This window comes from Callorhinchus milii, unplaced genomic scaffold (assembly GCF_018977255.1).
Source record: "Callorhinchus milii isolate IMCB2004 unplaced genomic scaffold, IMCB_Cmil_1.0 Scaffold11, whole genome shotgun sequence".
Lineage (NCBI taxonomy): Eukaryota > Metazoa > Chordata > Chondrichthyes > Chimaeriformes > Callorhinchidae > Callorhinchus > Callorhinchus milii.
In genome coordinates this window covers 3,089,874-3,108,935 of record NW_024704752.1, presented here as the reverse complement: position 1 = coordinate 3,108,935, position 19,062 = coordinate 3,089,874, and the positions used below count along the sequence as shown (strand labels likewise).

The 19,062-nt window shown below is 38.3% G+C and overlaps 1 protein-coding gene across 4 annotated transcripts in view; it reads right to left on the bottom strand.

The window, feature by feature from the left end:
* Positions 1 to 19,062, bottom strand: part of LOC103184428 (arf-GAP with coiled-coil, ANK repeat and PH domain-containing protein 2) — an 85,297-nt gene that overhangs the window by 52,327 nt on the left and 13,908 nt on the right. For all 4 annotated transcript variants that reach the window (XM_007902406.2, XM_007902409.2, XM_007902407.2 and 1 more), the window contains exons 2-4: positions 9,323 to 9,380; positions 2,464 to 2,583; positions 1,170 to 1,223 (exon numbers count right to left, since the gene is read on the bottom strand). In XM_007902406.2, coding sequence (XP_007900597.2) covers positions 1,170 to 1,223; positions 2,464 to 2,583; positions 9,323 to 9,380 — 232 coding nt within the window. The remainder of the gene's footprint in view (positions 1 to 1,169; positions 1,224 to 2,463; positions 2,584 to 9,322; positions 9,381 to 19,062) is intronic.

The window sequence follows — 19,062 nt, the reverse complement described above, 5'->3', positions numbered from 1 at the left end:
GATCTCCACTTACAATGAGGATTTGCAGTCATCCACTGGGAGTGAGACAATCAACATTCTTGTGCTACCATATTGCTCAGGTCATCTCTCCTTCAATCAGTTCTAAACAAGGCCTCATTCTGAACTGTAGCATTAATTATTTCTCTCCCATTGCCCACACAAATCTGAACTGCACTCTACTGCACAGGAAAACATTTTCAGTTGGTGCAGTTTATGTTGCTGATGTCACCACTTCACGTCATGTTGAAAACACCCCAGGGTAATAAACAAGTGGATTAATTAATGCCTAGAATATCAGCAATGGGTGGGACTGACAAGAGGAAAGAGAAATAATCAATCAATTTTAGTGGATATTGAAGGTGCAGTAAAAGACTTGGAGTGCTAGAGGGGACTGCTTGACTGGTTATTTTCAGTTCAATCTACAAGTAATGACATCACTTCTCAGTATACTGAACCTGCACGTGTGGCGTACAGGATCCGCAACAATCCTATTTCTGCTTTGCTTGCTACAACATCCCCAGGTTAACCTCTGAGCAGACTTTAAGCATCAGCAACCCTGTCTGGCGCTGAATGTTGTCATGTGATATGTTTTGCAACTAAGAATTGTAACTCTCCTATTTTCAGACACGTTTCAATACAAGTTAAAATATTTTTATTTATAACAGTATCTTTTATATTATTATTGATATTCTTACTGATATTGTTGTAAACAATACCATAATAATAATCTCTTTTAAATATATGTCACAAACCTCCGAAACCAGTCAGACATGACTCAATAGTTATTCAATGAAAATATATAGGAAAGTTTGTTTCAATTTTATCCCACATACACACACACAATTTGCCTTACTACAAAATGTCTACAGCTATTGAAAGGAAATTAGCTGGCTGTAGTGTCATCAGCAGTGCACTGGAGAACTGCAGACCTGCCTGGCTCAGGAACCAGACCACCGAGACCACCACAAAGAGCGAGTTGGAACCCTTGGAAATAGAGAATGAACCCTAAATGAATCCAACCGTATACTTGGGTTTTAACAAAGCTAAAAGCATTCCGAATGTTAGAAGCGGCAAACCTATAGCTGAGTTTACGAAGCGTGCTTTACATGTTAACATGAATAAAAGGACACAGTCAAGCAGCATCAACATTAGAATTTATGACATCTTACTGTGTGGTAGTTAACCATCTCGCTCAGGCTCTCTGAAAACCGCATCAGGTGGCTCTAAAAAAAACAGAACCAAAGGTTATAGTTTCAGTACCCCACATTGGAAATTGAACTTTAAGGTGGCTGACACTCCAGCACAGTCCTGTCTGGAGAAGTACACTGGATGAGACATTAAACAAATATCACATTTGCCTGGTTCTTCAGGTAGGCACTAAGATCTACGAGATTATCCAAAATAAAATTATTTTGGTAGCCTGGCCAACAATCATCCAGATTAATCTGTCATTCTCAACTATTTGTGCATCTTTACTAGAGCAGAAGGTTGCCTCATCTCAAGTATAAATGATCATCTGGTTACTTACATTAGGGGGATATTCAGCATTCCAAGTCAGGCAACAATCGGTGTCCCTAAAGCACGGGTATCTGCACCCATTAATGCACAAGCTGGTAATTGATGGAATAAGGTTTGTAGCTCAGGCCTAACACAAGAGATTGACTATTGGGTAGAAACCTGATGCCAAAACTCACAACTCAAGCACAGCATACATCAGTACTTGTGCCAGATTTGTTCTATAATTGGCAACACACATTTCAGGAAGAGATTCAGCCCAAACCAGCATTCACTCTTTCAGACTTCCCACTGAGTTCAATGAAGTGGCCTGAACAACTTGATTGACTATTATAATGAAGTTGCTCACGAAGCTGCTAGGGCAGTATAAACAGCAAAAGAAAACAAAACATTCCCTTAGCATTCTACATAGGTAATACACCCAACATCGGCATATGGGCTGTTACATCTGCCTACATTATCCATGAGCACAGTGCGCCCTCCGAATCTCATTAACCGCCTCAGACACATGGTGGTGATTCCCCTTCACCTGCTGCTGACTCAACACCTGTAACAAAGATTCTCCAAGTCATCCTAGTGGGAGGGAGTGGGGGGGTGGAAACCAGACAGGTGGACTTAAATCATCAGCATTACATTACTTACTACGCACAGTAATCCAAATTTACTAAATTCATGAGTTTTTAAATATCAATGTGCCCATGATTTTTTGATATCTAATGCAAATATTGTACCAATAGATTGATCATTATATTAATAACAGTCATCCTAGTTAGGCGTGTTCCAGCCACACCTATTCTGTACACTTAGCTTTATTGCACTAAAGTGACTTTCAACTAATACAGTGTTGTTGATTAGGTGGAGACACACCTTTATCCTGGACATTTGCCAAAAGGAATTTGGTTACCATTCTCAAAAGTTACACTCTGTTTAATAAACAGGAGTTCTTACCTCAATGACTTCATCCTTGGTGGACTGCTGAGCAAGCTCCCGAATACCATTGACAAACTGCTTGTTGGCGTTACAGAAGTTCTTGCCCGCATCGATCATTCCAATGCACAGCTTCACAACCTGAAATACGAAAAATATTCAGGCAGTTAACATAATATTGGTTAGTCATGATATTGAGCTCAACAAGATCAGCTTGTTTCAGGTGGCACCATTCCTGAGACAGAAGGTCGCAGGCTTATGGTCCAAGTTGGAATTTAAGCTTTTATCACAGGCTGGAATTCCAGTGCAGGACTGGGAGGAGTGCTAGAATGTCAAGAGATGCTGCCATTATGATAAGGGGTTTAACCAAAGTCCCTTCCCTCAGATTTGGTGAACAATAATGATACAATAACACAATTCCGAATTGCTCCTGCAACCCTGGCCAACAACTCTCCAGATAAATTGAACGTTCACTTCATTCATGGCTGTCTTTGGAGCCTTAAATGTATCCAATCTGACTCTGTATTGGCCTATAAACAGATTTTACCTATAATTAAAGTCGCTATACTTGACAGCTATTCCCTCTGACACATTCTGAGAAGTTTCAACATTTTAGGCTCTGTATCCAATGCAAGGAATATTAATAATAAAGACTGAAGTTGCATATGGAAAGAAATCAATGTTTCAATAGTCATATCATGCAAGGGACAAGTGTTAAGCAAATTACAAAACATGTCCAAAACTAGAACTGGACTCTTAAAACAAGCTCATAAGCTTCAGCTGTTGACCTGAACTTTTATTGGTCTAAATTCACTCTTATTTTCCATTCACTTTGTAGTGTTTATATTTTTAGGTAAACATCCTATAATTATTGTAGCAATACAATCTTAATGGGGATGAAGGAACAGAGAGACCTGGGGTTCATGTAAATAAATTTTTGAAGGTGCAGGACAGGTAGATAAAGCTGTTAAAAAAGCATACAGGATACTAGGCTTTATAAATAGGGGCATAGAATACAAAAGTCAGGAAATTATGATGAACCTTCATAAAACACTGGTTAGGCCTCAGCTAGAGACTGTGTTCAGTCCTGGCAATCACACTTTAGGAAGAGCCAGCACAGACATGATGGGCCGAATGGCCTCCTTTTGTGCGGTATAATTCTATGAATATAGATTCATGTACAGAAACTTTCCTGAAATCCTCTCCCATAGATATTAAACAGAAAATATTTAAGGAACAAATTAAATCCCACAAAAAAAGCAAGAAAAATGTATCCTAAAGCATACTTTTGCAACTCATCACAGCTCCTCAGAATATGGTATTTCAGCCAGAAGCTGAGTGGACAAAAGAGTGGAACAACAAATAAAAAATCCATTATGAATTCATGCCATTTGATCTAACTCACTAAGCTTAGTTTGGTTTGGCTAAGTTTGGTTCGATTTCATCAGGCGCCAGCCAAGTTACTCTGTGGAAAATCACTGTCACAACTGAAATGTTATTCTATCTTGCTCTTTCCAATTTGCCTGCTTCAATACCTCCAGTATCTTTTGTTTTTATTAATGCGCAATGACTGCCTGACCCCACTTAAACCTAGTATCTCAGGCAAAATAAATGTGCTGGTGTAATCCATACCTTGGCCATTGCATTTACTTGAGATAAACAACGGACGTAGCAGTTTAGACTGGGAAAGGGGAGAAAACAAAAGTGCAGCAATATTGCACACCAACATCTCAAGAAGAAAAGAACATTGAAAGCAGACTACGCTATCAAGCTTTTTCACTATAGGGCCACCATTAATACACGTTATGTCCCTTCTTACTCACGAAACAAAAGCGATTCGTCTTTGCTTATGAAAAAGGATTGCAGTGGATCACAAATTTGGTGGAATTTGATATCAGCTCTATTTACATGTTTAATTTTGTTGCATTGCTTGAAATGGAGCTTCCAATACACCCAAATCAAAGCACATCTTAGATTCAGAGAGGCAACGTGTCACAACTCAAATTCCTGCCCGTACAGTTATTTTGTGTCAAAGTTGGATTGATTTTAAACTAACGCCTCATACACCTTTCATTTATTTCACACAATTCCTTTTTGCAGTGAGAATCCATTAAACATCATGAATCACTTAAAATTCTGACTCGTTACTGAGTAAACAGACAGATAAATCTTCACTGGGGCTGTACCAAAACATTTACTGAAATCCGTAACGCAGACACTATTGGAGAAACTGGTTAACAACAGACCAGTTTGACGACAATTGCTAAAATCTAGAACTGTACCTGGAAACTAACTATTTCTGTGACTGAAATAGTAAGGTTACATAGTACATTACGCTTTTCTACCAAGGACAGCTTGTTACCGTCCAAAAATTCAAATATTTGAATATTTAAATACTTGTTTTGGCAATCTCTGCTGATGTAAATAGGAAAAGGGAGAGAAGTTATTCTACATTTCTGTTGTCTTTGTGAGTGTCCAACAGTCTGTCCCATCTGCTGCTGCAATTTTAAAAACGCCTACTTCAGTAACTACAGTATCTCACATCCTCATTTGTCCATCTGCATAGCTTCCCTTTGCCAAAGTTCTCCCAATCTGTCACGAAAACAAAGAGAAAATATAATAGTTCTGTAACGCAGGCTTACTTCAAACACTATGGGAAGAACTTAAAAGTGTATAAGCACATTTAATATTTCTACAAAGATTTGTTTTAAAAAGTAAAACACGTACGGATTGAAACTGATAATCCTTTGAATTTGGCATAATTTGAAACTAATCGAACAAATGTCAATGATAAGCAGAAGTTCTATATACATGTACTGGAAAGGAGAATAATGGAATTTGGAACAAGTTAGTCAAAAACATAACTCAAAAACATTTAAATCACTCATTAAAACCAAGTAACAAATATGCCATTTTAAAAAAAACTAGAGTGAGGACAATTTGAATTGGTTAAAGCATACTCTAAATCCATGCTGAAATTATTTTCAAGAGTACCATAAAGGACTCAAATCTGCTTAAGGGATAGACATTCAAAAGAGAGGAAACGCAAAATAATTAGTTACGTATCAATGAATTTAACATTGGTAGTCGGAAGGGAGGGGAGGAGAAAACGTATGCCTTACTTTGTGAAGTTACTGGAATTCTTTGAGGAAATTCTAAATAAGACCCCTGCAGTTAACGTAATTTATTCAAATTTTCAAAAGGCTTTTGATAATAAGTGCAGCTTGCAAAACACAGAAACATTGCTATTGGAATTGAAAACTGGTTTGCCCGTTGTAAAAAAGAGGAAGTAGTATGATAATAATAATCCTTGGATTTGATATAATGCCTTAACATCTTCTAGATGTCTCAAAGCGCCACAGAAATAATAATAATCCTTGAATTTCATATAGCGTTTTTCACGTCTTCTAGGCATCTCAAAGCGCTTCACAGAATATGTTGTAAAGTGAATTGACTGTATATTTGTGGGCAAAACGCGGCAGCCAATTGCGCACAGCAGTATCCCACAACAGTCGTGGATTGAAAATGACCAATTTATTATTGTTTTTGTTTTTTTTAGAGGGATTATTATTAGGCGTTATCATTAGTAGTAGCAAAGTGAATTTACTATATATTTTTATGGGCAAACTGACAGTATGTATTAGAAGGGCCAAGGGTGGCAACTACATCAGTTCAAGTATTTACTCTTGGGACATGTTACTATTCATAGATAATAAGAATGAAAGTCAGGAATTGTTTTTTCAATTTTTTCTTAAGTACAGTATTAAGTTCTAACATTTGAAGCAATTCAGTCGCTGCCTAAGGAGTGTCAGCAACTAGATGTACACAATGAAGAGGGATCCATTAGTAGAGTTGGAGAAGATAAAAAAATTAATGAGCACAATTATTAAATTATTCACTGAAAAGCTCCCAGTGTTATCAAATGGTTACCAAAAAACCTGATCAAATATAGTACAACTAGGTTACATCTTCAATGCATTTGATTATAAGTCAAAAGATGTTATTCTAACCTTATATAGATATGAGTGATACTACATATGGAATACAACGTGCTGCGTTAAGCAGCTTCAAAATAGCACCGAAATGTCACAATGGGAGTCGTGCGGAGAAAATAATACTGATAATTCTGCGGGTTAGAGCTCTACATTGAGATTCAATTTGCTATTGAGTTAGTGAGGGTGAAATATCAGCCAGGATTCTGGGGACGCTCTTCAAAATTCCACCAAGGGATCTTCAACATTCACCCAAATTGATACGAGACAGATGGGACCTTGGCTTAGCCCTACATCCAAAAGACAGCCCCTCCTACAATACAGCATTATGCCTGCAAAAGGTAGCAATGAATTTTGAGAGAAGGGAGGAGGGAAAAGGAATGCTTTAAATCAGAAAATATGCATCTAATTCTCTAGACCTAGAGAAAAAAAATCTAATCACCAACATTTACACCAAAAGTGTTTAAGGTACCAATCAAGGCCGCTTGAGGCATTGTTAACAGTTGGCTAAATGGTACGCAAAGGACTAATTTTCTGTGATGTACAATGAGGGACACTTAGTTTTCCAAGTCAATTCCCAGATAGCTCACATCACATGTGCACTTTGCTGGAAGTATAATTATAATGCGCCTTATGTTACACAAGCCATCTCAATTGTTGCTATGGCTTTTCCAGTTTCTGCATAATGAGCACCCAGTGACTAATGACATTTTGGCACCAGTCCTGTGCTTAAGAGGGAATGTTTCCCCGTTTCCAAACAGCATCCACTCTAGTTCCAGATAAAAGTGCAGCAAATCACTTAACGGAAAAACAGCTGCAGAAAAGCTAGGCTGCATAACATTGCGATAAACAGTGTCAATCGGGCTCTCCTTCCCCTGAACCAGACTGCTCCAGCACTGTAGTGAGCCAACCGTGTCCCATTGGAGCGCGAGCATCTTGAACCACCCAACCCTGAGAAAAATCTAGTATTGCTGTCCTTTTCCCCCAATTCAAGCACCTCTGGATTGGCTCCCACTTCAGTCTAAAGCTCTTGCCAAACAAAATGCAACGGGATCCATTTCACCTCCAACTCAAAATATAGGTAACCAGAGCACAGGGGGCAGCTGGCCCAGGTAACTGTGTTAAAGCCTTTATTTCCAGGTTATAAAAGACTGCCTCATAAATCATGGTTCACTCTCTCACACCCCCCCCCCCCACCCACCTCATGTATAGTGGAAGCAGTTACAGAAAGCCTAATTTGTTTTCCCTTTAAGCACATTTAACAGCATGATATCACTGGATCACATTAAACAGAAATAATAGCTCTGTGATGTGGTTCTCCATGGAAGTGCTCATTGTACTTATGCAGCTTACAGTACAATTAAGCAGTGTGAGCCCCCAAATAATACATCAAAGCATAATAATCCCGTTGTGCTCCAGGTTTTGATTAAAACAGTCTTAAGCAATAAAGTCAACTACAGTAGTAATAAGGCTTTGGAAGAAAGGAAGAAATCATAGAACCTATGGTGCATGCAGCCATCATATTTGCACACAGCATTATACTTGTTCTGCTATATAAAAGGTTCTGCCCCAAACACACACACAAAAAAGCTGTACTAAATGAAATCAGAAATGAAAAACAAATGGAAATTCTTTGGAGACATCAAAGCCACGCTGGTGAAAGTCTGGATTTCCTGCGAAAGCACAACACATGTGCTTGACGTCTGGAAAATATTCTCGAGGCGACTGCCTTCCAGGGAGAACAAGATGATTACTATTATAGCAGTTTTCAAGTCTTCTAGATGGCGTAAATCGCCATAATATCCTGTGAAGTGTATTAATGTTTAATACTGAAACACTGCATAAAACAATAATAATGATCCTTGCATTTGACAAAGTGCCTTATCAAGTCTTCGAGACATCTCAAAGAGATTTATGGAATATACTGTAAAGTGAACTGACTGCATATTTTGTCGGCGAAACGCGGCAGCCAATTGCGTACAGCAGTGTCCCACAAACAGTCATGGAGTGAGTTTTTTTAAAAAAAATGTTTTAGTTACCGGAGGGTCTCAGTTGTTTCTAAAGATATATGATTGCATGGCATGATTAACACAAATCAAATAGTCAACATTGTACGGACCAAATGCAGAAACCCATCATTGCTCCCAATCAAACTACCGAGATTTCCAAATGTGTAATTGCTTCTATTGGTCGAGTAAGAAGTACACACTCTCTGCATTCTCTCCCCAGATGGACTTCTTACCTATTCCCGAAAATGTTTCTCTGGGTAATAAAAGGAATGAATATTAAATGAATCCAGTTGCACAATAATAAATATTTAATGGGTGGCAGGATGGAATGACCTCTTAAAACTAAAATTATAGCAGCAATCCTTAAAGCATTACAGAAACATTTGTAATAAGATAACTACAAAAGAAATAAGCAAGCAAAAAGCAACAAAAATTCTTGGCAATAATATTATAATACTTGCATTTGATGTAACCACACACTGTCAGAATGTCTCAATGTGTTTTATAGAATTGTACTGTAAAGTGTAGTGACTGTATTTGTAGGTGAACGTGGTTGGTATTTTGCACACCTCAATGTCTCACAAACAACCATGAAGTGAATGATCAATTTTATCTGGGGGATTGTTGGCCAGGACATCTCAGCCTTCAGGAGTTGTGATGAATGGTAATGTCATGCCTGAATCATTAACCTATTCAGATGTTGATTGACCCTCTGTGAATTTCCACCATTTATTTTTATTACGCTTTCCCCCAATCCCAATTTTTTTCAAATTCCTGAACATTGCCAGCACAATGATGTATGGGACTGTATGGTTTCCTTCTGTGCTGTAAATTCTATGCTTCTATGAATCTGTATGTGTTTCATGTGATGTTTCTCACCTTCTCAAGCTTTGATTCTAGTTCGGCAACATCCCCTTCGACTTCTTCGATTGCTGCTCTGTTGAAGAAATAATTAATTTTATTAAACTCTTGTATTTTCTTGTTGCCGTCCTCTTCCCACTGTTGCTATCTGCCACCATATGCTCCTTCCTTCCGGGAAGGAAGCACTAAATAGTCTTAAAATATAAAATGCTCCACAGCTGCACGAACAGTGATCCAGGGTCATCTAACAGGTGACAAGCTGTTGCAAAAAGCAAGACAGAAAACATTAACCCACGGCTTGCATCAAAACATGACCAACTCAATTTGAACATACTGCTTCTTAAATGGCTTCATACACATTCATGGATGAACCCATTTTCGATTTCATGTGGGTCTAACTGTATATAATGTACATAACACATCTGAAAGTATATTACAAGCCTGAAATGCAACTCACATGTAATAGAATCAAGTGATACCTTTATGCGACATTATTCAAACCCTTAATTCCATTATACATTGTCACTACATGTGGAATTACCCAGGTCCGAAGGGTTACCTGAAACATCATGAATATCTTTCCCACATTCATGCAACAATACTATACAAATAACAAAGCTACCTTTGACAAAAGACTCACACATTCTCCTCCCTCACATTTGCATCAACTACCCCCGTGTGTACAATATAACACTGTTTTTTGAGAATTAGACTGCAACATGTTGTGCAAAACCCAAATCCATTATAAATCACCCACAAACAAATATTCGTTTCTCAAGTTTCTCAGGTAACAGTCATGTACAAATAACTCTTCAATCCTATAAAACCAATTTTGACCATGAGCATGTTCTAAATAAAGGTATTTTGGGTGAACGCCATATGTAACGATGTTTAATAACAGGAATACTTCAAATCTGTGATAACAGATTTGAAGTATCCTATTATTAAACAGAGATAAAAATATAGAGTGGTTACACTATATTTTTGTCTCTTCAGCCTCTGTAACAAAATCCCAATGCATTATAAAAATGACAAATGATTAGCGTAGTTAATCGAACATTTAAATTGACAAATAAGACTTGAACAGACAGCTGCAACAAACATCCTGGAAAGCTCAGTCATTTGGACACTCAGAAATTAGGGGCATAAGTGAGCAGTATCAGGAAGGATGGCACTATGCTGTCCTTAACTTATATTCTTGCGTCTTATCTCTTTATATATGGAGTTGAATAAATGAGGAAGGGCATTAGATTACCTACCAAACATATGACCTTCCTCATTCTATCAATATAGATCCATCTGCAGGTATGAAGTTTCTACCCTTACTGATTATTTTTCCTTTTTGACATGTTGCGGAGGTCCAAATCCCTGATAGTCCAACGCCTTGGGATATCCTCCCGACGTGAAAGATACAATACAAATGTAATTTGTTATCGCTGCTTAAGCGTCATTTTTTGTATTTGAATTTCACCTCTTTTGGTGTTTCAGGCTCTCTACTGCTTCCACTGACTGTAAAATCAAGAGACAGCCGAATGTCATGCAGCAAAGCTCTTAAAATAAAGGGTAAGATCTCAGGCATTCCCTTTTCACTGTAGTTAAAATAAATTTCCCAAGTGAGACAAGCCACATCTCGATGATCAATCATATACCACAGACTCGTGTGGAAATGTGTCAAAAGATAGGTAATAAAATTGCCATAAAACTCAAGCCTGTGTTTCCTATGAACAATTGTATGTTACTGTAAAAATCCTTGCCATAACACAAACTTTCCTTAATCTCTGCTATAAACACAATAGTTTGAAGTTCATGAGAATTCTGTGATAGAATGGATGATGCTGTGGCACTCAACTCGCTCAATTTTTTGCCATTTACTTGGTTGACATGTTTACGGTTGTAGCCATCTGCTGAGATCTAGCTTGTTCAACATAAACTTTAACAGCCTGAGCTTGATCCACTGCTTTGTAGTAGATGTAAATTACTGGGTTAGAGTTCAGCTAAAGAGCAGACAGAGCGGAGCTGTTTGGAGATTGGTTTCCCTGCAGCGCAGTTAAAATGAAGTTTCATAAGCCTGTTTAACCTCCAACTGAGAAATGCAGTGGAGAACTGGAATTTGCTCTCAATGGTTTCAGACATTTTTGCAATCGATTGCTTGTCAGCACAATTCTAGTTGAACTGTACACTGTGCAGTCTCCGCACCTTCCATCGTATTGTAAGTGGCTTAAGTTTACTTTGTCTAAAACGTTTAAATAGGAATTGCTGAACTTGTGAAGGTAAATTTCAGAATATGCAGATTTCGCTTGAGCAATGTTCAACAACAATCATTGCCAGTAAAAGAAAAGAGGTCTGTTTCACATGCTTGAAGCTAGGAATGATTAGGCTAGAACAGGATAAACACTGGGTCCAGCTCTATAATCTTGTGCCAATTGTAATTTAACTTTGACTGTTGCCCTGACAAACTGTGAAATAAGAGTGTGTGCGCACACCTCTCTCTAGATATTTTTGCCTGATCCTTGAACCTCACAAAGATTTTTGAACAGTGAGCTGGAATTAATTTTGATTAAAGCTTAAGAGCTTCCAAGACTTCTAGAATTTCGCATATTTCCTGTGGGGCTCAATTTTTATTTTTTCATCCGAGTTTTAGATTGATCTCGTCTGTCCGTTTCAAGAGCTTAAGAATCCAAACGCGTCATACAAAATCCATTTTATATCCAGAGCAAAGTTGTCATTTGAGTTCGGCAATCACTTACTGGATTTACAATAGAAATTGGGAGTTCAGTTCGTAAGTTCTATCGTAACAGTGAAATTTTGAATTTTGAAGAAAGTCCACAGTATATAATAAAAGCATTTAAAAGCACATATCGTTTTGCTCAGTGTGGAGTGGGGGGCGAAGAGGGGAAGGAGGGTAGCACAGTTATTTTTTCTACAAAAATTTGTTTATGTTTAAAAAATATTCCAAGTATTAATTAAGCCAAAATTTAATATTTTGCACAAGAACATAAGAAATGCTAGACGAAAAAAAAGACCAAGGTCCATATAGTTCGCCTTCCACCTTCAAGGTAGTCGCATGCACATATGTGCCAAAGTATCTGTGAGGTTCTATGTAGTATTTTGTTTTTTCTTTAAAAAAAATCGCAATGTCTCAGTTAATTCCCAGCTATGGAAAAATAAGACTCATTGGCTGATACAAAAGCAGATCCTGTGAGATGTTCTGGCATTAGTCAAACAGCAAAGCAATGTCAGTTAGCATTGTTAACAGATGAGTGAGATAACAGATAAGTTTAATTCCCCCCAGGAGGAACATAACAAAGTCAGAAAATGTGGCAGAGTATAAAGCCCCTTTGAGGAAGTGAATTTAAAAAAATGGCAAAGTGACGTGAATTTTACACGGTTGAAGCTGTGACCTGAGCAGACAGAATTAAAGACTCAACTATGCAGATGCATTTCTATTTGTTACCAATCTATCACACTGGTTCACTATGTTATTTAAGTTTATTTAAGATGGCTGATCCACCAGCTATATCACACCATTTGCATCAATTAAATATGGAATTTTAAACAACGCAGACTGAGTACAGTATAACTTCGGTGTCGAAAAGCCGATGGCTAATCCAGGGCAAGTAGTGGGAAGTTATTCTGAGGAGACAGTGTCGCACCAGTTGAGGTTCACATCAGCTCACAGTACTGTGTTACACCAACACAGTTAGCGTAAAGCAAACGCTTTCTTTCCAAAATGGTTACGATATGAACCACATATAACTTTAGCAAATAGCTTGTCAGCACAATTCTAGTCGAATGGTACATTGTATCATATCCACCGTAATGTATACGGCTTAAGTTTACTTTGATTGAAAGTTTGAGTAGGACCTACTGAACTTGACAAGGGAAACTCACTCATCAAATGGTCTCATTCAACTGATGTGACAAATTGTAAACCATATCATACCAGGAAATTAAAAACCCTGACTGGATTCTGCCCTCTTCCCCCCCCCTCCCCAATTCTTAAATATAAAACAAAGGCCACAGTTTGAGATTTTATTCGTCATGCAGCAGATGCAAGGGTTCTGGTATGACTCAGTAATAATTTCGATGTATGACCTAAACAGTGAAGGCATCATGTAGCTTGTGCTACAGAATTAGATTCCTCTCACAACACAGCTGAATGGGATATGTACAGCTTATTACTTCACTAAATTTATAAAAGCCTTTCAACATCTCCCCAGTAAGACAGAAGCAGCAATTTACAACATCTTAATTGTTTAGAGGCTATTGTAAACTCAGGAGAAGCTCTCACTGCTTCCACACAGCCCTCGAATTCTGTCTGGTATTGAACAGTAAGGTTCTGTATTAAGCTATCTGCAATTTTGAAAACTGCAAAGGAACCTCAGTGAAAATTCGGGATTTTATGGTCTAGTCTGTTAAATGAACCTTAGGCTTAGATTGGAACTACAGAAGCCTCGTTCAGACGCTGTCCTAGACTACTCTGATTTCCTGAAGCTTCTTGTTTAAAACCTTACTCAACTTCTCTTCCAATTCTTAATGAGAAATAGTAATCCTGAAGTAAACACTTAAAAAATGTACACCTAAAATAAATCCTAAATGTCTGAGCTTTGCTCATGAAACATAATCTTAAGGATGTAATGAAAATGAGCAGAACCATATGAGGCAGTTGTGCTTTGGATTTCCTTTCTAAGTAAATCTTTCAGAGTTCCAGTAAAATCTCATCCAAAGAATAGTTTCAATGTGGAATGTTTTGCCAAGTAGGGTGGTGGAGGCAGATTCTATTGTGGCTTTCAAGAGGGAGGTGGACAGGCATTTGAGGGGATAGAAGGGGCATAGAGATATGGTAGACAAATGGATTCAAGCGATATACTTGTGCTGTGAGATGATGCATACTCAGTGGGCTGAATGGCTTCTTTCTGCGTAGTAGATTTCTAGGTTTCTATTTCTGCATTATATATTCAATCTGAAGAATTCCAGATGTTCAAGTTAACATTCATTCCTCTATTTCTGATGCCATGGTTACAGCAGTTGGCATTATTGAATAGACTATTAGCAGGACGATCTTGGGATCAAAGGGTGGATCAGAACATTGGTAAAAGATCCTCAAAGTGCTTTTCCAGTTAAAACGTTCCAGTATAACCAAAAATTGGTTGTAAGCTTGTAAGCTTCGGGAAGCTAAAGTTCCTATTCTATGTGCTTTTAAAGAGACAATGCGGTAAATTCACAGAAGGAGCCAATCATCGTCTGAAAGAGAAAGGTGGATTGACTATCTGAATCATGTGGCCCTCCAACAGAACAAAGGGGTAGGAAAAGCCATAGATAGGAATGAGGAAGACAAACAACAACAACAAGCATTTACATAGTGCCCTTCATGCAGTGCAGTGTCCCAAAGAGACTGGGAATTAAAAACATGTAAACCCACTAACTGCAACCAAATCTTTGCCAACACAATGAAACACAACTGAGAGGGAAGTAAAGAATGAAGCAATTTCCCATTTTATCATGTACAGGGTGTCACCAGATTTGTTTTGAGCAGGAAGTCTACCAGTTAAGCCCTCTATCCAAAATGGTGTACGTACTATCTCCTATTCTGGATTTACCAAAATGGTATAGGTTATGCTCATTCTGGATGAATTTATCCGCATGTGTTTAAACTTAAAGTTAAAAGTTAATTTTATCCCCATTCATGGTGACACAACAAGATTACTAATAGAGTAAGTATGTGTCAATGATGTGTCCTTGGACCACAGTAGGGGAACTTGAATTGGGAATTGGGACCTAATATTTTTTCAACAAAAGCTAACACTTAGTTCTGCAATATAATGTGAACAAGTACATTTTTCATCCATTGTACAGTTACGCTTAATCATGTCATTGTGAAGTGCAGTGGCTATATTTGTAGACAAAAGCAATGGACATTTTTGTGCACAGCTATGTCCCACAAACGGAAAAGAGTCTGTGGCTGAGGTGGCCATTGTTATGGAGATAGGTGTAATCTGAGCAGGTTAGAACACGGACGTAATAATAATAATCCTTGCATTTGATATATTACTTTTCACGTCTTCTAGACATCTCAAAGCACTTCACAGAATAGACTGTAAAGTGAATTGACTGTATATTTGTGGGCGAAATGCGGCCACAAACAGTCTTGGATTGAAATGACCAATATATTATTGTTTTTTTTCTTGAGGGATTATTATCAGGCATGTGGAGTAAGGAAACTTGCCCAAGGTTTCACCCTGCCGGGAATCGAACTCAGATCTCTCGCTTACAAAGCGAGTGCTCTAACCAGTGAGCTACAGGACTCCACTGTACAGGATGTGAGGTTTAAAGGACATCTGAGACTCGAACAGAACTCTGAGGTTCCGCATAAGTCCTGCAAGATAGAGTATGCATCCAGTGTGGTATTTAGTTTGGCTCATTTAAGAGAACAACCACATTAAATTCACATTCATCTTTGTACTGTGTATAACTGTTTTTTTGGGTGAATGTGGAAAAGTTGTGCAACTCGTTTAGATATAATAATTTCTGCATGACAGTCTCAAGACCAAAAAGCAACGTACTGAGATAATTAAATAGCCTCAACAAAAATAGAAAGGATCTCAAGGATTTGGAATAAAATGCTCGGCATGTGGAAATTTTGGCCAGTTCAAGGAGACAAAATAGATAAACAAAACCTGCAATGTGGGAGCAAGTTTGTTCAAGAAAGGCATGCAGTTTTAGGAGACATCTGCACCCAAAATGCAGGCCGCAGCTTACATGAAGGCCTCAACGTCTCCTGGCGCATTCGTACGATAATGGATGGCTGAGCAAAAGCTATGATGCCAGTGCTCTGGACTATGTGCTATCCAGTGCATGGCATTTGTACTGGTTATAGGATTCTCATTTAAAAGCTCATCAATACAGCTATTGACCCCACTTCTAACAAGTACATGCTTTGTTTATGGTGGACACTGCTCAGCCATCATCCTCTTGCTGATGTCACCATCAGTTGGTACTTGTCTCAGTCGCCCCATTATGTGAAAAGTTCTCTGTGGTTTGATATTTGCTGCAATTAGTATTCCAGTTTCAGCTGAAGGGGAAAAAAATAGCATTTGGCACATCAAGAGAGTTTGCATTGGTCAGAGCAGCATCTTGATCATTTTAATCCGTGCCTGTTTGTGGGACACTGCTGTGCACAATTGGCTGCTACGCTTCAACCACAAAACAGTCAATTCACTTTACAGTGTATTCTGTGAAGCGCTTTGAGACATCTAGAAAACCTGATAAGGCATTATATCAAATGCAAGAATTATTATTAAGTTATCCCAATAGCACATTGTAATGGTCACATACCTCAACTTTCCCCTAGATCGTCCCATCACCACACATCAAGTTGGTAAATCAATCCAGGTTTCTAGCCTCAATGGCCCATATTTAAGTCTTTATTATTACCCTCTGTCTGAGGGCAACACTTCCTGATGTCGGTCTTAAACTTAACCTTCACAACTCTGTACCTGTGATATCTTGGCAAATCTGAAAACATGGTTCTGGGCATGCTTTCCTTAACCCGCTGCACCTACAAATCTTATTTCCAAGTCACTTGTAAATTGCAGAAGTGCCCTAGATTATCTAGTTGTTCATTAGTTTACCCCTCAAGTATTGAGGATCAACCTTGTTATTCTGCTCTGTGCCACCCTTCAGATTTTCACATCCCTGTATGACCAGAAACGGTGATTCCCACAACATATGCAGTACTCCAGACCAGAACTTTGGGTGGTACAAGCATGACTTTGAATGATCAGAACGCAGCAGATTGCCTTTTTTATTACCGCCGCCCACTGTTTGGATATCGTCAATCACCAGTCTTAGATTCCTTCCAACGTCCCCCATGGCAAATTCTACCCCATCCATGGAATAAATGCGGCTCCTATTTTTACTTCCAACGTGCCGTGCCATGCACATTTTCAGATTAAATTTCATTTCCCAGTCATCAGGCCAGGTTCAGGCCAGGTCAATTTTTTTAAAAATAATATCTTGGCTACTTCCTCTGAAACCACAGTGCCCTGGCGTGGTGTCATCTGCAAAATCAGCTGCATTGCATTAAGACTGCAAATCCAGTATATGTTCATTTGCAGAACACCCTATGGTACAGATCAGAAGCATCTTAAAATGAAAAGGGGAACATGGCTGCAGAGGGAAATAATGAATGTAGCAATTTCAGCAATTTCATCTCTTCAAAGAAGCATCTCATAATGTGGATTCCCCAAAGGCTGCTTTTATATTACTATCAAAATCTTGCGGTTGGCAAGTGTTGTAAAGCAAATGGAGCGTCAAATAACCTGACAGAGCCATGTTTGATTCAGTGGCATTATCCTGGCATTTTTATACCACATTTACACCTTTAGAGTAAACAAAGCATTCAAATCCATTCCATTGCACTCTATAAAGACCTCTTGAAGATGTTAATTATCTACATGTGCACACAAGCACAATATTTTGTGAAAATTAAATGAAATTCTTAGTGATTTGTGCATTTATTGCACTATGGTATGGGTATTGTACGAATATGTGGTATTAATGCATGATCTTTGCAATTAATAAAAACACATATGAAATGTACTACAGCAATGTATTGGAAGGATTTGTATTGTATAAGAGAAATGAATGTACCGTCAATTGTATTTGTTACATCAAGATCAAGAAATAAGTTTGTAATAATAGGTATAAGTATGACTAAGTACCAGTAAAGCTGCCAGCTAAAATCGATCACATGTACAATGTGTTTAGTGAAAACCTTTCTATAGCTTGATTGGTAACTGAAAAATCCATCTGCGCATCAATGAATTTTTCCATTTTCCATCAGCCACTATGCCTTCCACTACTATCCACATAAACACTTATCTAATACCAAATATGCTCAGTCAACAATGCAATTTCAGGTATATGATGCATGCTGATCTTGAGATAGCAACTTCCACAGGTCCTTAGTTTCATTATTAATGCTATTGGTATCACTGCTCATTGCAGCAAGCAAGAGTGAACATCTGGCTTTTTTTTTAATGGATTGAACCAAATACCTTGTACTGTACTTTTATACAACATAGTTGATGCATTGTGCCAGCTAAGTGGTAGATACAACAATAAATTATTAATATGTAAATTACACAAACAAGCTCATTGCCCAGTAAAAGATGCAAAGAGATCAGATCTCCTATGCGCAATGTGCAAAGTGAATCGGATCTTAAAATAATAATAATTATCCTTGAATGTGTTATAGCTACAGGACTTGGAATCCTGTAGCTCAGTGGTTAGAGCACTCGCCTCGCTTGCTAGAGTCCTGGGTTCGATTCCCAGCAGGGCGAAATGTTGGGCAAGTTTCCTTACTTCACACACCTGCAGTAAGTAGTAACCCAGTTGTTAGTCGATTCGCGGATCGCTTTTCCGGGGGTAATAATTCCTTTAAAAAAAGTAATAATGCTATGGTCACTTCAATCCACGACTGTTTGTGGGACACTGCTGTGCGCAATTGGCTGCCGCATTTCGCCCACAAAATATACAGTCAATTCACTTTACAGTATATTCTGTGAAAAGCTGTGAGACGTCTCGAGACACGATAAAGCGCTGTATCAAATGCAAAGATTATTATATCACTTTATCATGTAGGAAGGGTGTCTCAAACCACTTCACAGGATTTATTGTGAAGTGGAATGACTGATTTGTGGGCAAACGCAGCAGCGCAATGTCCCACAAACAGCCATGGAGTGATTGGCTAATTT